The sequence below is a fragment of the Hemitrygon akajei genome, chromosome 1, assembly GCF_048418815.1.
Source record: "Hemitrygon akajei chromosome 1, sHemAka1.3, whole genome shotgun sequence".
NCBI lineage: Eukaryota > Metazoa > Chordata > Chondrichthyes > Myliobatiformes > Dasyatidae > Hemitrygon > Hemitrygon akajei.
The window spans coordinates 219,381,412-219,402,495 of NC_133124.1; the positions used below are offsets into that span (position 1 = coordinate 219,381,412).

Consider the following 21,084-nt stretch of genomic DNA (forward strand, 5'->3'; position numbering starts at 1 on the left):
CTCCTGAACCAGTGTGGATAACTTCACTCACCACAACTCTGAACTGATTCCACAACCTATGTTCAAAGTAAATTTATTATCAAAGTTATATATACAGTACGTCACCATACACTACCTTGAAATTCAATAAAACACATACAAAATGCTGGAAGAATTCAGTCAGTCAGGCAACATCTATGGAAAAGAATAAACTGTCGATGTTTTAGACCAAAACCCTTCTTCAGGACTGAGAAATGAGGGGAAGATGCCAGAATAAAAAGGTGAGGGGAGGGGAAGGAGGCTAGCTAGGTGATAGCTGAAGCCAGATAGGTGGGGAAGGTCAAGGTTTGGAGAAGGAGGTATCTGGTAGGAGAGAGTTAAAGGGAAGGAGGAGGGGTCCCGGGGGAAGTGACAGACAGGTAAGAAGAGGTAAAAGGTCAGAGTGGAGAATAGGGGAAGAAAGGAAGGGAAGAATATTTTTACTGGAAGGAGAAATTGTTATACATGCCATCAGGGTGGAGGGTACCCATCAGAATACAAGGTGTTGCTCCTCCACTCTGAGGATGGCCTCATCTTGGCATGAAAGGAGGCAATGGACTGACAAGTCAGAACTGGAATGGGAATTAGAATTAAAATGTTTGGCCACCAGGAAGTTCTGCTTGTGGTGGATGCAGCAGAGGTCACGAAGCGGTCCCCCAATTTACAGCGGGTCTTACCAACATAGAGGAGGCTGCATCAGGAGCACCGAGCACAATAGACGACGCCAGCAGATTCTCAGGTGAAGTGTTCATTTTCTTGCAGTCATTCACAGCACAGCAAAGAAACATAATAGAATCGGTGAAAAGCTACACACAGACTGACAATGTACAAAAGAAGGCAAACTGTGTTAAGACAAAAAAAAACTCTTTCAAGGACTCTACAGCTCATGTCCTCAGTATTATTTATTTACTTACACATTTTCATTTGCAGTTTAACTTCTTTTGCACATTGGTTGTTTGTCAGCCTTTGTGTGAAGTTTTTCATCGATTCTATGTATTTCTTTGTTCTACAAGTGAATGTAATATATGGTGACATATACGTACTTTGATAATAAAATTACATTCTTTGGGAGTGCACCTGGACTGCCCGCTTGTGCACCCTGATAAGGCAGCACCTCACAGAGTCCTGACGAAGGGTCTCGACCCAGAATGTTGACAGCGCTTCTCCCTATAGATGCTGCCTGGCCTGCTGTGTTCCACCAGCATTTTGTGTGTGTTGTTGTTTGAATTTCCAGCATCTGCAGATTTCCTCGTGTTTGCTCTTTAACCTCACGGAGCGCAGGTTGGGTTTGAAAGTGCAGAAATGGAACACACACTCAGAATGCTCCAATGAAACCAAATGTATTTTAATGCATGTTTTGTTACAAGAAAACTCTTATTACTGTGGTAATTTAGAAACCAGTACAATTTTCTCAGTGCTTTTATGAAAACACAAGTTAATGAAACCGTTTTGAAACAACAATGTTAAGGCAGACAGATGCTCTCCAGTGGGGTGTTGCTACTTCAAGCCTGAGAACAATTACTGCACATTTAAAAATTCTGCAGATGATGTTACTTCGTCCCTTAAAAACAACACAGAAACTGATCCCATTTTTGATGAATTGGAAGCCCATTTGTTTCAGATTGGTTCAGGACCTCAATGCACCAATTTAAATAAATTCCTGCAGAGTATCTGAATTTCCACCTAATCAGTCCCTGAAGTCTCTGTGACTGCTTAAATGCACACGTCAGATTAGGCCCAGAAGGTCACCTTAAAACATTTTTCTCGGGATAGTGGGTGTAAGTGGATGGAGATGCTTAATTCATTAATTTAATCTCGGTAGTGGGAGCAGTCCTGTTCCACGATCACCACCAAGATTACCGTTTCTGGGTGACTGGAGGGCTCTGAGATCAGGCAAAGGGCTCCACTTGAACTGAATTTTGGTGCATCTGCTTTGAGGAGGGGAACAAAGAAAGATCCACATTCTGTTGATACTAGTTTATATCGTTCTCTCCTTCTCTCAGCAGCGACCCAGTTGTTCTAGAAATCCATCAACTGTTTAGATTGGAGTTGCTGCTCTTCTGTGAACTGCAGTGTTGTTGTGCTTTGTTATAAAAGTAGATTTGGTCAAGAGATGTAAATTTGCACAATTAAAATGCTAATACACAGTTAACGGCTACCTTGTCACTGCCTGTTGCAAACTTGAGAACCTTAATTTCAGTTATTTATCAAATCATTGATAGTCACCTCAAAGGAATGCATTGATACCACCAGTTGCTCTTTTCAAATGAAGCTACAAAGGTGCAAGAGAAGTTGAACAAACTGAACGCAAATGTAGGAACTTGATGGATAGCATGTGACAAATGATACTACATCAGTTCAACACTGTGCCATCGATCTGCCCATTTGCTGTACAAGCACCAATCGGCTGTTCTTGCACCAGCCTGGATCAAACACATCCTTTTCACCCTGCTGCACCTATGCCAACCTAACTCATTCTACAAACCTCTCCCACGAGCAAGGATCACTCCAACAATGTTTCCCAAATGTTGATGTTAACACAAAACAGTGATCTTCATCATACATCCCTGGGTCCAAAGAAAGGAAATTTTAATGCCTAGGGTGAAGGTCTTCAGGTCTGTAAATCCCACACCGACACATCAAGTTGTCTTTTCCCTCTCATTTGTGTGTCTCTCAGAAGTTGGCTATGGAGAAGTACTTGAACAGATTGAACCCAGATCCACCAATAGACAACCCCTTAGGAGAACATCCTACTCAACTTGATTCAAGTGAATGAATTACTTGGGCAGGTGATCCTTTGAGACTACTGGGACACAAGGACCACAGTAGGAGCAGGGAGAATGCCAAAGCCTCAGGGTGCCTCAGAAGGGTCAATTAATGATAGACAAATCGACTCTTCTGCCTGCATTCTGGAGTCTCAACACCAGTGACAAAGCTGGCAGCAGTTAGATGAAACAAGATGTCTCCTTGGCTAGGACTGCTGAGCTGTCCTTCTCTGCCTGCTTTCCAATTGAGCTTTAAATGGATACCAAGCCAGAGCTTCGAGAAACTTAAACTAACTTTTCAACTTGTCCAACTGCTACACTCCCTGTCAACAAGCTCCATCAGAAGTCCTGTCCACCCCCTCTGCCAACAAACTAAACATTAGTTTAAAATAAATTTATGAATGACATGCTAATAAAAATGAACACAACCCCACCCTTCCTTTGGTCTTTCAGTTCCCTTTGCTGTGTGGCATCATCTCACTGAAACAGAGGAGCACTGCCAGTTTTTCTCTTCCCTCCATCACCCGTCCATGGCAGACAGTTACCCCCACCTCCCGCAGCCCTCCAAGTCTTGAGCTCCCCAACTCAGAGTCTGTGAATCGGGAACAGCCAATGGATTCATCCACTCTGTAATTAAGGGTCAAGAATAATGTTGGGACTTGGATGATGCAACATGACACACAAGCAACATTAAAAAACAACATTGCTCATTAAGAAGCTGAGCGAAATGAAAATCCCAGCACAAACGTACTGGGCGTAAAACAACTGGAGATAAGGTTTGGGAAAACCGCATGCATTCCCAATGTGGGATCACGTGTCCTTGTGACTGGGTTATGTAGAAACAGGACTTCAAAGCAAATAAAACCTGAAGGTATAGTGGAGACATAAATGGGCTCAGGAGTGGCAAAGCTTCATTGATGTAGATGAATTCAGGAGCGAAACAATGCTTGCTCCTTATGGGGATGTGACATTTAGATTGCCAAGTGGACAATGACACGTTAGAAGACTCCATTCCTGCCAACTCCACTCTTATTCTGAGGGTTCTGTCCTCCAAAGAGGGGAGAGCGAGGTGAGCGACTACTGGATGACTGGAGTGGAGGAGAGATAGAATGGGAGGTTGAAGGAACCATTCAGGATAGCATCCAACCCCATCGTCAGTCCCAATAGCAATTCGGACCAGATTGGGAATCAAAACCCTATGGCTTAATGAGGTCTGTGAATATCCAAGAGTCATGTTGGGTCAAGTTCTCCCAATCTGATACTTCAGTCCAACGAACCACATAAATGGTTGACTGCTGGAGCCAAAGGGTTGGTCAGTTCCTTGCATTCCAAGACACTCCCATCTTGCAAACAGTCACAATAAATAAATAAGCCCTTGATGCACCTGTGAAGAGTTTGTGTGCCACTTATCCTTTGCCCTTGCCCTTGTTATTTGATGTACTAGAATGCTCCTTGTTCTGGGGATTTGATTGCTGCCGGTGGCTGATGATGATCTGAGTCCGCTCCGACACCTGGCCGGAGGGGGACTCTGCCTGAGTGGTTGTTGCATTCTGTTGCCGTGTGCTACTAATGGATGCCTGGCTGCCCTGCTTCGAATGGCTCATGGTCCGAGACTGGATCCAAGACTGAACTGAGTTCTGGGAGCGACTCTGGGACGAGCCGTCGTCCTTCATGTTCAGCCTGCGCGGAGGCATCCTCTCGTTAAGACGGTCCAAACCCCTGGCCTGTTCAAAGCTGATAGCTGACCCAGCACCTTTTCCTTGGAAACAGACACAGAGACAAAGCAAGAAGTATAGCACTAACGTCACTCACCCTCCCAAGAGAGCCCCCTAGAATGGAAATGTTTCTCATTACCCATTTAAGCTAATATATCAATGAAAATTAGCATACTTATTTATTTAGTTTTTTAATTTACTTAGGGATACAGTGCAGAATAGGTCCTTCCAGCCCAACAAGACCCATGGCCCAGCCACCCATCTATTTAACTCTAGCCTAATCATAGGACAATTTATGATGACCAATTAGCTGGTACGTCTTTGGACTGTGGGTTGAAACTGGAGCACCTAGAGGAAACCTACACGCTCACAGGGAGAACATACAAACTCCTTACAGAGGATGCCAGAATTGAACTCCGAACTCCGACACCCAAGCATCATGCTAACTGCTACACTACTGTGACACCCACATACATTGCCTATAAAAGTGCCCTTGAAAGTTTTCATGTTTTATTGTTTTACAATACTGAACCACTGTGGATTTTATTGGACATTTTTGATGCTGATCAACAGAAAAAGACTCATTCGTGACAAAGTGAAAACAGAGCTCTACAAAGTGATCTAAATTAATTACAAATCTAAAACACAAAGTAATTGATTGCATAAGTATTCACCCGCTTCAAAATGACACACCAAATCATCAATGGTGCAACCAATTGGTTTTAGAAGTCACATATTTAGTTAAATGAAGATCTTGTATAGCCAAGGTGTTTCAAATGATTGTAGTAAAAATACACCTGTACAAAACTACACCATGAAGACAAAGGAACACTCCAAGCAATTCCGCGTAAAGGTTATTGAAAAGCACAAGTCAGGAGATGGATACAAGAAAATTCCAAGACACTGAATATCCCTTGTACTACAATTACGTCAATCATCAAGAAATGGAAAAAAACATGGCACAGCTGTGAATTTGCCTAGAGCTCAAAAACGGAGTGACCCTGCAAGAAGGGTCCAGTGAGGGAGGCCACCAAGAGACCTATGACAACTCTGGAGGAGTGACAAGCTTCAGTGGTTGAGATGGGAGAGATTGTGCATACATCTGTTGCCCGGGTGCTTCACCAGTTGCAGCTTTACGGGAGAGTGGCAAAAAAATAGCCACTGTTGAAAAAATCCCACATGAAGTCTCACCCAGAGTTAGCCAGAAGGCATGTGGGAGACTCTGAAGCCAGCTGAAGGTTCTATGGTTAGATGAAACCAAAATTGAGCTTTTTGACCATCAGACTAAACGCTATGTTTGGTGTAAGCCAAACACCGCACATCATCAAAAACACACTATCCCTACCATGAAGTATGGTGGTGGCTGCATCATGCTGTGGGGATGCTTCACTGCAGCAGGCCCTGGAAGGCTTGAGAAGGTAGAGGGTAAAATGAATGCAGCAAAATACAGGGAAATCCTGGAGGAAAACCTGATACAGTCTGCAAGAGAACTGCAACTTGGGAGATTTGTTTTCCAGCAAGACAATGACCCCAAGCATAAAACTAAAGCTACACAGGAATGGTTTAAAGATAATAAAGTTAATGTCCTGGAGTGGCCAAGTCAGAATCCAGACCTCAATCCAATTGAGATTTTGTAGCTGGACTTGAAAGGGGCTGTTACCTCATGATCCCCATGCAATCTGATAAAGCTTGAGGAGTTTTGTAAAGAAGAATCAGGAAAAGTTGCAGTGTCCAGATGTGCAAAGCTGATAGAGACCTGTCTACACAGACTCAAGGCTGTAATTGTTGCCAAAGGTGCATCTACTAAATACTGACTTGAAGGAGGTAATACTTATACAATCAATTATTTTATGTTTTATATTTGTAATTAATTTAGATCACTTTGTAGAGATCTGTTTTCACATTGACATGAGTCTTTTTCTGTTGATCAATGGTTAAAAAAAACAAATCAAATCCACTGTGATTCAATGTTGAAAAACAATAAAACATGAAAACTTCCGGGGGGGTTGAATGCTTTTTATAGGAACTGTATAAGATCATACAGTACAGGAGCAGAATTAGGCCATTTGGCCCATTGAGTCTGCTCTGCCACTTCATCATGGCTGATTCAATTTTCCCTCTCAGTCCCAATCTCCTGTCTTCTCCCCGTATCCTTTCATGTACTGACTAATCAAGAATCTATCAACCCCTGCCTTAAATATGCATGGACTTGGCCTCCACAGCCACTTGTGGCAACGAATTCCACAGATTCACCACTCACTTACTAAAGAAATTTCTCATCAACTCCATTCTAAAATGTGGCCCCTCTATTTTGAGGCTGTGTCCCCTGGTCTTAGACTCACTTACCATAGGAAATATCCTTTCCATATCCACTCTATCAAGGACTTTCAACATTCGATAGGTTTCAATGAGGTCACCCCTCATTCTTCTGAATTCCAGTGAGTACAGACCCAGCGCCACAAACACTCCTTATATGACAAGGCTTCCAATCCCAGAATCATTTTTGTGAACCTCCTTTGAACCCTCTCCAGTGTCGGCACATCCTTTCTTAGATGAGGGGCCTAAAACTGCTCACAATACTCCAAGTGCAGCCTCAACTGTGCTTTATAAAGTCCCAACATTACATCCTTGCTTTTATATTCTAGTCATACATTAAACAAGTGTTTACACATACTTATGTTTATTGCTGTACTTGAGCTTGAAAGTATTTGTTTTTACAGACTCTGGCTTTAAGGGCATTGGTCACACAACTGGTTATAAGATGTACAGCTCCACAATTTTAAGAGACCTTCCTCCATTATATATCCAAAAAAGAACATCTCCTAAACCAGGAGTGGGGAGGAACCAGGTTGAAGTCTGATACAATTTGACATTCTGATCTACCAATGGGCTTTTAAAAGTGCAGCTGTTGACATGACGCAATTACAGTGCCAGTGTCCCAGGTCCAATTCCCGCCGCTGTCTGCAAGGAGACTGGACAGTTTTCCTGTGATCGTGTGTGTTTCTTCCAAGTGCTCTGGCTTCCTCCCACATTCTAAGACATATAGGTTAGGGTGAAGTAAGTTGTGGGCATGCTATGTTGATGCCGGAAGCAAGGCAACACTTGCAGGCTGCCCCCAGCCCATTCCCAGACTGTACTGGTCATTGACACCAACGTTCAAAGTATATTTATTATAAAGTATGTACACTTTATACAACCTTAAGATTTGTATTCTTACAGGTAGCTACCAAAGAAAGAAACTCAATAGAACCCATTTTAGAAAAGACTGTCAAACACCCAAATGTGCAGAAAAAAAAGATATGCAAACAATAAAAGTAAACAAATACTGTAGTTCACAAAAGTGAGTCCTTTGATAGCTGCAACCCACAGCCACGGTTGGGTGAAGAGATGAGTAAAACTCACGGAGCAGTGATTGAACAGGTCCACCCCTTGCCTCTGGCCCAGACACCTGACCTTTTTCAATCTGGCCCGGTGCTTAAATCCTTCAAACCTCAAGTCATTCCTTGCTCTCAGACGTGGGCCCTGTCGCTTCAATACACTCTCAGGCCGGTGCCCTGCCACCTCTATTCCACCCATACCCAACTTGGCCAATTCCGTTTGGAGCTTATATCGATCAAACCTCAGGTCTTTTCTCACTCTCATGCCCAGGTCCAGGCCCTGCCACCTCGATTCAGCCTGTGCACACCATGACACATTTCACTGTATGTTTCAATGCACGTGACAAATAAAGTTAGCCTTTATCTTTAAAAATATCAACAGTGTTCAAAAATTAAATGTGGTTCTATCAAGAGACCAGTAAATTGGTATTGAAAACATTGATGAGAAGTTAGTGATATTAAGGTATGGAGACAATAACAGGAGGACTGACCTCTCGTAATGCTCGAAGGGTCCTTATCCAGTTGGTTGATTAGTGCCGTTCTGAACCCCAATGCAAACTCGCTTACCCTTCTTGGCTGGATCTTCATAGTGATTCCAGTTCCAAATCATTGCCCCAGGTTAGGTATGTCCTCAGGAAACATACACCGGCTCAACTCAAATTGAGAAGTAAGTGAAAAAGAAACCTCTATAATTATTTGCAGCAGTTTGCCTGTTGTAGCCTTAAAACCTTGCAAAGTTTGAATGAACAACACACACAAAACGCTGGAGAAACACAGCAGGTCAGCAGCGTCTACGGAGGGGAAAAACAGTCGATGTTTTGGGCCAAGACCCTTCATCAGAACTGGAAAGGAAGGTGGGGGGGGGGCAACAGAAGCCAAAATAAGGCAGTAGGGGGAGGAGGAGTACAAGCAGGCAGGTGACAGGTAAGACCAGGTGAGGGGGAGGTGGTTAGGTAGGGGGAGAGGTATGACTGAGAAGCTGGCAGGTGATAGGTGAGACGAGGTGAGGGGGAAGAGGGGGATGAAGTGAGAAGCTGGCAGGTGATAGGTGAGACGAGGTGAGGGGGAAGAGGGAGATGAAGTGAGAAGCTGGCAGGTAACAGGTGAGATGAGGTGAGGGGGAAGAGGGAGATGAAGTGAGAAGCTGGCAGGTAACAGGTGAGATGAGGTGAGGGGGAAGAGGGAGATGAAGTGAGAAGCTGGCAGGTGATAGGTGAGACGAGGTGAGGGGGAAGAGGGAGATGAAGTGAGAAGCTGGCAGGTAACAGGTGAGATGAGGTGAGGGGGAAGAGGGAGATGAAGTGAGAAGCTGGCAGGTAACAGGTGAGATGAGGTGAGGGGGAAGAGGGAGATGAAGTGAGAAGCTGGCAGGTAACAGGTGAGATGAGGTGAGGGGGAAGAGGGAGATGAAGTGAGAAGCTGGCAGGTAACAGGTGAGATGAGGTGAGGGGGAAGAGGGAGATGAAGTGAGAAGCTGGCAGGTAACAGGTGAGATGAGGTGAGGGGGAAGAGGGAGATGAAGTGAGAAGCTGGCAGGTGATAGGTGAGACCAGGTGAGGTGGGTGGGTTGGGTGGAGGGGGGTGATGTGAGAAGCTGGGAGGTGATCAGCAGAAGAAGTAAAGTGCTGAAAAAGAAGTAATGTTCAAATGGAACAGAGAGTTGGAACCTCTACAGCCAAAAGACTGGGAACTGGTCTCAAATGTTGCCAGATTAATCCACTTGACTATGAACTAGGAGTCTCATTCTGTTGTTCAGATGCCAAAGCATGCATACACACACACACACACACACAAATACTATACTGTACAAAAGTCTTAGGCACACACACACACACACACACGTATATATATTATATATATATATAATATATCTAGGGTGCCTAAAGCTTTTGCACAATACTGTATATTATGTCTTTCCAGTTACCATTTAACACTTAATACCACTGAGCAAATACAAAGCTAAGTACTCTCATTTCTGTTTCCCAACCACCTTCCTATTTTAACCAATATACGGTACTGTGCAAAGGTCTTAGGCACCCCAGCTATATATACGTACCTAAGACTTCTGCACAGCACTGTACATGCATATTCAAACACTAATTTTCAGGCACTGATCAACCAAATGGACCGGACTGGAGCCGGTATGTGTCCACATTAAGGCAAAATATCCAACGGGCATGCACTCACCTTTATTAAGTGTTGCATCAGTTATAGCTTCAGAGCGAATGCCAGCAAGAGATTTGGAACAAAAGAAGGCGGAGAAATCAGTGATTATTTTTAGAATAAGTATTATTTTAGAGTAAGAATTATTTTGAGGTTAGAGGACAGTGTATGTGTGTAGGTTAGGGACGACCGGGGCTTGCTTCGTTCTGGTTTTTTGAGCTCTGTGTTGTTCTGCCAAACATTGTGGACATGTGCTGGAAAGTGTGGTGACACCTGAGGGTGGCCCCCACCACAAACCTTTGGTATGTTGGCTGTTTACACAGATGCTGCATTTCTCTGTGATATATAAATATGAAACTGAAATAACAAGATTCAATAAACATAATAACCTATCTGGAACTGAGTCTGGGGGAATCAAAGAGCAAGGGAGTGACAAGAGGCAAGTAATGCTGCATGCATGGATATTGTGGAGTACAGGGACAGCAGAGAGGGGTGGGATAGCAACAGGGGTGAGGGTCAGGTGGGTGATGGAGGAGCAAGGGAGGGGGAGTACAGAGGAAGGGGGAGGACAAGGAGCGCCACTGACGTCAGTGCATAGGGCTGATGTTACGGCTTGCTGAGCACAGCCAAGCTGTCCTAACCTTTCTGCAGGCTCAGTTTCCCTCCTGTCAGGGCACCAATGGGTAAGTTGCCTGACGGTGTCAAGCCTTTTAATGTCAGCACATTCTCATGCTCCTCTCTGCGAAAAACACAAAAGCAAGTGTCAGTTAGTATTTATAGCTAACAGACTCCTCAACCCCGACCAATAATCATAAAACTATGTATACTGGTCCTCTGTCAGCTTCATGCGAGCGAAGAATGCCACTGCAGTTGCCGTATAATCCAACCCAATCCAATCTAAACACAAGAGATTCTGCAGATGCTGGAAATCTTGAACAACACACGCAAAATACCAGAGGAACTCAGCAGGTCAGGCAACATATATGGAGAGGAATAAATAGTCAGCATTTTGAGTAGAGACCCTTCATCAGGTCTGGAAAGGAAGGGGGCAGAAATCAGAATAAAAAGGTGGGGAGAGAGATAAGGTGTACCAGCTGGCAGGTGATAAGTGAGACCAGGTGAGGGGAAAGGTGGGTGGGTGGGGATCACTGTTCCTTTTAAGCTGCACAATAACTGAAAAAGTAAACATTGCCTTTTTTGCTGCACAGATGGAATTTTCTTTACGTAATGTTAATATAACCTTTATAACATTATTTAAAAGAAAATCTAGCCTGCAGGTCACCCTTGGACAAGGTGTAGCACCTGCTCAGTTCCCCCAGTCAGGGTCATGTGAAGCCGTGGGATCAGGTGGTGGATGGTCGTATAAGCAACTGGTGCAGATCACAAGTCGCGGTTATGCGACTACTGACACCAGGCAGATAATCTCTGAAGAGTATTGATAGTAGCTGGTGTCACCCATCTTAGACAATAAGACCATAAGACATAGGAGCAGAATTAGGCCATCTAGCCCATCTAGTCTGCTCTGCCATTCAATCATGGCTGATCCTTTTTTTTTTAAACCTCCTCACCAACCCTAGTTCCCAGCCTTTTCCCCGTAACCATTGATACTATGTCCAATTAAGAACCTGTCAATCTCTGCCTTAAATACATGCAACGACCTGGCCTCCACAGCTGCATGTGGCAAAAAAATTCCACAAATTCACCACCCTTTGGCTAAAGAAATTTCTCCACATCTGTTTTGAAACCCTCTTGTCCTAGACTCTCCCACCATGGGAAACATCCTTTCCATATCTGCTCTGTCTAGGCCTTTCAACATTCAAAAGGTTTTAATGAGATCCCCCTTGTCCTTCTGAATTCCAGCGAGTACAAACCCAGAACCATTAAACATTCTGCATATGATAACCCTTTCATTCCTGAAATCATCCTTGTGAACCTCCTCTGGACCCTCTCCAACGTCAGCACATCTTTTCTAAGATGAGGGGCCCAAAACTGTTCACAATACTCACAGTGAGGCCTCACCAGTGCCACATACTTGCTCTTGTATTCTAGAAATGAATGCTGACATGGTATTTGTCTTCCTCACCACCGACTGAACCTGCAATTTAACCTTCAGGGTGTTCTGCACAAGGACTCCCAAGTCCCTTTGCATCTTAGATTCCTGGATTTTCTCCCCATTTAGGAAATAGTCCGCACATTTATTTCTACTACCAAAGTGCGTGACATGCATTTTCCAACATTGTATTTAATTTGCCACTTCCTTGTCCATTCTTCTAATGTCTAAGTTCTTCTGCATTCTATCTGCTTCCTTAACACTACTGACGTGAGAAGAACCCTGTGCAGGGTCAACCCACGGAAGGCTGCTGGACCAGACAACATCCCTGGTAGAGTGCTCAGAGGATGTGCAGACCAGCTAGCAGATGTTCTCACTGACATCTTCAACATCTCCTTGAGCAGTGCCACCATTCCAACGTGCTTCAAGGCCGCCACCATCATCCCCGTGCCGAAGAAGTCTTCAGTGTCCTGTCTCAATGACTACCGTCCCATTGAACTTACATCCATCATCATGAAGTGCTTTGAGAGGTTCGTCATGAGGCATATCAAGACCCAGCTGCCCCCTCACTCAACCCTCTGCAGTTCGCGTACCATCCCAACCGCTCAATAGATGACGCCATTGCCACCATCCTCCACCTGGCCCTAACCCACCTGGACAAAAAAAGACACATACGTTCGGATACCGTTCATAGACTTCAGTTCAGCATTCAACACAAAAATCCCTCAGAAACTGATTGGAAAGCTGAGCCTATTGGGCCTGAACACCTCCCTCTGCAACTGGATCCTAGACTTCCTGACTGGGAGACCTCAGTCAGTCTGGATCGGGAGCAGCATCTCCAACACCATCACACTAAGCACGGGGGCTCCCCAGGGCTGTGTGCTCAGTCCACTGCTGTTCACTCTGCTGATCCATGACTGTGCTGCAGCACACAGCTCAAACCATATCATCAAGTTCGCTGGTGACACGACCGTAATGGGTCTCATCAGCAAGAACGATGAGTCAGCTTACAGAGAGGAGGTGCAGCGGCTAACGGACTGGTGCAGAGCCAACAACCTGTCTCTTAATGTGAACAAACCTAAAGAGATGGTCGTTGACTTCAGGAGGGCACGGAGCGACCACTTCCTGCTGAACATCAACAGCTCCTTGGTAGAAGTCGTAAAGAGCACCAAATTTCTTGGTGTTCACCAGACGGAGAATCTCACCTGGTCCCTCAACACCAGCTCCATAGCAAAGAAAGCCCAGCAGTGTCTCTACTTTCTGCAAAGGCTGAGGAAAATCCATCTCCTACCCCCCATCCTCATCACATTCTACAGGGGTTGTATTGAGAGCATCCTGAGCAGCTGCATCTCTGCCTGGTTCGGAAATTGCACCATCTCAGATCGCAAGACCCTGCAGCAGATAGTGAGGTCAGCTGAGAAGATCATCAGGGACTCTCTACCTGCCATCACAGACATTTACACTACACGCTGCATCCACAAAGGAAACAGCATTATGAAGGACCCCATGCACCCCTCATACAATCTCTTCTCCCTCCTGCTGTCTGGGAAAAGGCTCCGAAGCATTCGGGCTCTCACGACCAGACTATGTAACAGTTTCTTCCCCCAAGCTATCAGACTCCTCAAAACCCAGAGCCTGGACTGACACCTTGCCCTATTGTCCTGTTTATTATTTATTGTAATATCTGCACTGTTTTGGGGCACTTTACGCAGTCCTGTGTAGGTCTGTAGTCTAGTGTAGCTTTCTCTGTGTTGTTTTTTTACATAGTTCAGTCTAGGTTTTGTACTGTGTCATGTAACACCATGGTCCTGAAAAACGTTGTCTCATTTTTACTTAGTACTGTACCAGCAGTTATGGTTGAAATGACAATAAAAGTGACTTGACTTGACTTGATGACCTGCCCCTCCACCAATCTTCGTATCATCTGCGAACTTGGCAACAAAACCATCTATTCCATCATCTAAATAATTTATATAGAACATAAAAAGAAGTGGTCCCAACACTAACCTCTGTGGAAAACAACTAGTCACTGGCAGCCAACCAGAAAAGGATCCTTTTATTCCCAAACGCAAAATACTCTGCAGATGCTGGGGTCAAAGCAACATGCATAACACACTGGAGGAACTCAACGGGATGGGCAGCATCCATGGAAACGAACAGTCAATATTTCCGGCTGAGACCCTTCCTCAGGACTGAAGAGGGAGGGGGCAGGGGCCCTATAACGAAGGTGAGGGGAGGGTGGGAAGGAGAAGGCTGGTAGGTGCCAGTTAAGAAACCAATAAGGGGAAAGATCAAGGGGTGGGGAAGGGGATAGGCAGGAAGGGTGAAGAAGGAATGTAAGGGGAAAGCACTATGGGTAGTAGAAGAAGGCGGAACCATGAGGGAGGTGGAAGACGAGGCAGAGTGAAACTGGGATGGGGAAGGGAGGGGGAGGGAATTATTGGAATTACCTTTTATTCCCACTCACTGCCTCCTACCAATCAGACAATGCCCTAACCACGTTAGTAACTTTCCTGTAATACCATGGGCTCTTAAATTAGTAAGCAGCCTTATGTGTGGCACCTTGTCAAAGGCCTTCTAAAAGTCCATATATACAACATCCACTGCATCCCCTTTATCTATCCTACTTGTAATCTCCCTGAAGGAAACCATGCTGACTTTGTACTATCTTATCCTGTGTCACCAAGTACTCCATCACCTTATCCTTAACAATTGACTCTAACATCTTCCCAACCATTGAGGTCAGGATAACTGGTCTATAATTTCCTTTCTGCTGCCTTCCTCCTTTCCTAAAGACACTGCCCAGAAGAAGGCAATGGCAAACCACTTCTGCTGCACAATTTGCCAAGAATAATTATGGTCATGGAAAGAACATGAAAGACCGTGATCGCCCATGCCATATGACACAGCACATAATGTTGATGTATGTTAATATAAAGTGCCATACAGCTTTCTTCTCTCTAGCTCTGTATCGTGGACAAGCCTCACTGCTCTCCTACAAAAAACAATTTTGGTCTTGATCTTGGCGGTGTTCAGGGCTTCCTCTCGGTTCTCACCACTGTCATGCAAATCCTGGGTGGAGACTCAGGAATAACGTCACACTCAGATATAGAAGGATTCTTCATTACTGTTTTCGCCCTGCCTCCAGCCAACATAACACCCTGGGTCACTAAGGCATGCAAGCCTCCAAACCCTATGGTCAAGGTTATGATCCTCTTGGAGGCGAGCAGTTTTCAGGCCACGTAAACATTTCCTACTCAGAGCAATGGTTGGTTCACACAGTTGTAAAGAAAACTTTAAAGAAAACTTTTGTGGGGAGGGGGAGTGAAGTGAGAATCTGGAGGTGATAGATGGAAGAGGTGAAGAGTTAAAGAAGGAATCTAATAGGAGAAGTGAGTTGGCAAAGACATGGTGGGCAGAATGGAAGCACAAGAGATTCTGCAGATGCTGGAAATCCAGAGCAAAACACACAAAATTCTGGAGGAACTCAGCAAGCCAGGCGGTATCTATGGAGGGGTTGAAACAGTCGATGTTTTGGGCCAAGACCCTTCACCAGGACTAACCAGCACACAAACACCCTTCTCTATCTAAAGCATCTTTACAATCCCACCATGGAATGATAAATTGTACAAACACATTGGCAGAATACCTGAGTACTGCAAAGACCCTGGCGACCTTGCCAATTGCACGGATCTTATTCTTGATAACTTCCTTCCGATTGTATTGAGATTCTGAAAGAGTGAGGTATGGAGAAGTATGAATCAGGAACAGAGCACAGGCTACATTTTAAAGCAAGATGTGAAGTGTAAACTGCACCTAGCAGCCTCCTGGGTCACAGTACAATCACAACTAGCCCATACAAACTGCAGGGTAAGAGATCCACCTTTTGAATACACCAAGTTCAGCTGAAACTGAAACGAGAAAATCTGCAGATGCTGTAATTTCCAAGCAACACACACAAAATACTGGAGGAACTCAGGAGGCCAGGCAGCATCAATGAAAAAGAGTAAACGGTCAAGACCCTTCATCAAGAGTCAACTGAAATTGTGTCTCTCCATGTACATGTACAGTCACTGCCATCAGCAAGGAGGTAAAGGAGCCTGAAGACACATACCCAATGTGTTAGGAACAGCTTCTTCCCCTCTGCCATCAGATTTATGAATGGACCATGAATATACAGTTTCTATACAGTGGCAGCTGTAAGACTGTGGCATGACTCCCATTATTGTCTGACCCATGAACACTACCTCACTATTTTGCTCTTTCTTACACTATTTGTTTATATTCCTCATTGTCATTTATTGTATGCTTACGTAATGTACAGTGCTGCTGCCACAAAACAACAAATTTCACAATATATGCAGTGATAATAAATTTCATTCTGTGTCTGTATTAATTTGTTAAAATTGTTCTCTTTCTATGCCGTGATCCAAAAAGTCCAAAATAAATTCATCAACATACATACTTTGTACTTATTCTATACTACATGGAGATTCATTTTCTTGAAAGCATTTACAGGACAATAAAAAAAATTCAAAAGAATCTGCAAAAACTATAGTTAAAGACTGACAAACAACCAATGTGCAAAAGAATATAAACTGTGCAAATGAATAAATAATACTGAGAAGTTGTAGAGTCCTTGAAAGTGAGACCACAGTTGAAGGCCATGGACCGATGCTGGTTCAGCATGTTCTATGGGTGAATCAAAGACCCCTGTGGTCGATGACCAAGATTAGCAGGCCCTGTGGATAAAAGCTGTTAAACCCCTCCAAGGATTGGAGATGTGAGTTCAAAGTTCAAGGCCTAGTGTTCAAAGTCTTGTGATCAGAGAGCCCTGAGGTCGATATTGAAGACTGAAGCCCGAAGATCAAAAATCGAAGTGAGCGAGTTCCAAGGTTGAACCACGATGGTCCTGCATCTGTAAGTGAGTCCACTGGAAGCTGGAGGCCCAGAGGTGGCCTGTCTATGTGTTTGAGTGGGTGGGAGGAAGAAAAGAGGCTTGTCTTGCTCTTGTTGGTTTGGTTTTTGCTGTTGTTCTGCTTTAGTTGTTGTTGATGTTACTGCTTGTTTTGTCCTTCTGAGCATTCTGGGCATGCTGTGTTGGCACTGGAATCTGTGGCCCCAGCACATCCATGAACTGTGTTGATTGTTGACACAAATGACACATTTCACTGTATGTTTCGATGCACATGTGACAAATTAATCTGAATCTGTTCAACGTTCAAAGTAAATTTTATTATCAAAGTACATATATGTCATCACATACAACACTGAGATTCATTTTCTTGTGGGCATACTCAACAAATTATAGAATATTAACTATAGCAGAATCAACGAAAGACTGTTCAACTAAGGCATTCAACCAGACTGCAGAAGACAACCAACTACACAAATGCAAAAAGAAGAAACAATAGTAATAAATAAATAAGCAATAAATATTAATAATATGTATGGATAGTCATTGAAGGTGAGTCTATAGGTTGTGGGAACAGTTCAATGATGGGGCAAGTGAAGTTGAGTGAATTTATTTCCTTTGGTTCAAGAGCCTGATGGCTGAGGGGTAATAACTGTTCTTGAACCTGGCGTTGTGAGTCCTGAGGCTCCTATACTTTCTTCCTGGTGGCAGCAGTGAGCAGGGAGCATGCCTTTGGTGGTGGCAGTCCCTGATTGTCTTGTGTCCTGCGCTCTGCGTTCATGTACTATTTATGTTAAATGTGCACTTACCATCATCCTCTGCCTCACTCAGCAGCTCATCATCGGAACAGACATTGAGGATACTGACCAACATATCTGTAACTGTGAAAGAAACCAGATGTAACTCAGCCCAGGGCACAACACCGTGTGGAGGTACAGGAGTCTGAAGATACATTCAATGATTTAGGAACAGCTTCTTCCCCTCTGCCATCAGATCTCTGAACAGTTCATGAACCTGTGAACACTACCTCACTACTTTGTCCTTTTTGTACTACTTTTCCAATAAATATTTCATATTGTAACTTATAGTTCAGGAATAGCTTCTACACACTCAGCGATTCAGGAACAGCTTCTTTCCCAATGTCATCTGATTTCCAAATGGACATTGAAACCATGAGCACTACCTCACTGCTTTTTTATTTCTGTTTTCATATATATAAATAACAACTAATTTCATGATATATGACAGGGATAATAAATCTGATTCTGTTCCTGGTATCAGGCTGACTGAATGAAGCCAGAATCAGATCAGAATTGTGAGGTAGTATTCATGGGTTGGTTCATTGTTGTTCAGAAATCTGATGGTGAAGGGCTTTGTGCCTTAATGTCCACAGCAACAGCACCATTCAGATGTAAGCTGCAATATCATTTGCACTGCGGCAAATGGACCACAAGTCACCCGACCTAACCAAAACCCCTCACACAGTCCTTCCCCCTCCATGAAATCAAACCAACTCCAAAGTCCTCAGAGTGCTCCTTCTCCCTTCATCACCCTCCCACGTGGGTCCCATTCTTCCCTCCTCTCCCAACCCTCCAGGCTTCCTCACACCCATTTCCCCAACTACGAACAAGGAACCAAATCATCTGTAAATGCAAAACATCACTTGCCCTTTTCACCGACAAATGGCAGAGACCAGGAGAAGACATCCATGAAGTTTGGCAGCCAGTAAGGGTGTGGGGAGCAGTTAAACTGCCGGATATTTATGACATTGTTTTCATACTTCAGTACAGCAGCTGTGGAGATGAAAATGCCCATCAATAATTCAGTGCAGACAAAGTAGTGTACTGCCACTGATCACATCATCCTGGAGTGCGACATGAGAGGCTGGAAACCTTAAGGAATTCACAAAATGCTGGGCGAATTCAGCAGCATCTATGGAGGGCAATGAACAGTTACTACCATTAGGGAGGACGGACAGGAGCTTGAAGACCTACACTCAATGTTTTGAGAACAGCTTCTTACCCTCTGCAATCAGATTTCTGAACAGTTCATGAACCATGAACCCTACTTTACTATTTTTCTGCTCTTTTTGCATATTAATTATCTTTTATACATACATAAACATATATAGTAATTTATTGTACTTTTAAATACTGCAATATACTGTTGCCACAAACAACTAATTTCACATTTGTCAGTGATAATAAACCTGATTCTGATTCAATCGGCATTTTGAGCCCAGACCTTCATGAGTCCTGATGAAGGGTCTCGGTCCAAAATGTCAACTGTTCATTGCTCTCCACAGATGCCACCTGACCTGCTGAGCTCCTCCAGCATTTTGCTTGTGTTTCTCATCACTTACTGGACTGTGCACACACAAACTGAGCAACTAGAATCATTGGCGAACGGTTGGAAAACAATAAAGATGAACTCATGCATAAAAGATGAGCACACACAGAAAGTGCTGGAGAAATTCTGATTCCCCTCCTCCTCCCCTTTCTTCTATGGTTCACTGTCCTCTCCTATCAAATTTCTTAAAAACATAGAAAACCTACAGCACAATACAGGCCCTTTGGCCCCCAAAGTACATGTGCTTACCTTAGAAAGTACCCAGGGTTACACATAGCCCTCTATTTTTCTGAGCTCCATGTACTTGTCCAAGAGTCTCTTAAAAGACCCTATCGTATCCGCCTCCACCACTGTTGCCGGCAGCCCATTCCACTCACTCACCACTCTCTGTGTAAAAAACTTACCCCTGACATCCCCTTTGTACCTACTTCCAAGCACCTTAAACCTGTGTCCTCTTGTGCTAGCCATTTCAGCCCTGGGAAAAAGCCTCTGACTATCCACATGATCAATGCCTCTCATCATTTTATACACCTCTATCAGGTCACCTCTCATCCTCCGTTACTCCAAGGAGAAAAGGCTGAGTTCACTCAACCTATTCTCATAAGGCATGTTCCCCAATCCAGGCAACATCCTTGTAAATCTCTTCTGCACCCTTTCTATGGTTTCCACATCCTTCCTGTAGTGAGGCGACCAGAACTGAGCACTGTACTCCAAGTGGGGTCTGACCAAGGTCCTATATAGCTGCAACATTAGCCCTCGGCTCCTAAACTCAATCCCACGATTGATGAAGACCAATGCACCATATGCTTTCTTAACCACAGAGTCAACCTGCGCAGCGACTTTGAGTGTCCTATGGACTCGGACCCCAAGATCCCTCTGATCCTCCACATTGCCAAGAGTCTTACCATTAGTACTGTACTATATTCTGCCATCATATTTGACCTACCAAAATGAACCACTTCACACTTATCTGGGTTGAACTCCATCTGCCACTTCTTAGCCCAGTTTTGCATCCTATCAATGTCCCGCTGTAACCTCTGACAGCTCTCCACACTATCCACAATACCCCCAACCTTTGTGTCATCAGCAAATTTACTAACCCATCTCTCCACTTCTTCATCCAGGTCATTTATAAAATTCACAAAGAGCAGGGGCCCCAGGACAGATCCCTGAGGCACACCACTGGTCACCGACTTACATGAAGAATATGACCCTACAACCACTCTTTGCCTTCTGTGGGCAAGCCAGTTCTGGATCCACAAGGCAATGTCCCCTTGGATCCCATGCCTCCTTACTTTCTCAATAAGCCTCGCATGGGGTACCTTGTCAAATTTCATTTTTCTTCAGCTCTTTACCTTTTCCACCAATCACGTCTCAGCTTCTTTCTTCGATATGCCTCTTCCCTACCCACTCGCCTGGTTTCACCAATCACCTGCCAGCTTGTACTTTTTCCCCATTCCTGTTCAGTCCTGATGAAGGGTCTCAGCCTGAAACATTAACTGTTTATTCCTTTCCATAGATGCTGCCTGAATTGCTGAGTTTCTCCAGCATTTTGTGCATGTTGCTCAAGATTTCCAGCAGCTGCAGAATCACTTGTGTCTTAAAATGTTAACCTCACCTTTATTATTATAGACGTCCAGATAATTTGGTGCGGAGAATATCGTTATTAATGATGGGAAGCCAGTCGCTTGGTTTTTCCGATACATTCGGTAACTGTGAACATGAGAATGAA

At 44.2% G+C, this 21,084-nt stretch overlaps 1 protein-coding gene across 1 annotated transcript in view; it reads right to left on the bottom strand.

Annotated features, from left to right (window-relative positions):
- Positions 1–1,342: 1,342 nt before the first annotated feature.
- LOC140729502 (serine/threonine-protein phosphatase 2B catalytic subunit gamma isoform-like) overlaps positions 1,343–21,084 on the bottom strand; it is a 44,755-nt gene continuing 25,013 nt past the window's right edge. Inside the window, exons 8-14 of the mRNA XM_073049339.1 lie at positions 20,971–21,065; positions 18,671–18,796; positions 17,813–17,884; positions 15,738–15,819; positions 10,680–10,777; positions 10,063–10,089; positions 1,343–4,542 (exon numbers count right to left, since the gene is read on the bottom strand). Coding sequence (XP_072905440.1) covers positions 4,190–4,542; positions 10,063–10,089; positions 10,680–10,777; positions 15,738–15,819; positions 17,813–17,884; positions 18,671–18,796; positions 20,971–21,065 — 853 coding nt within the window. The 3' untranslated portion in view covers positions 1,343–4,189. The remainder of the gene's footprint in view (positions 4,543–10,062; positions 10,090–10,679; positions 10,778–15,737; positions 15,820–17,812; positions 17,885–18,670; positions 18,797–20,970; positions 21,066–21,084) is intronic.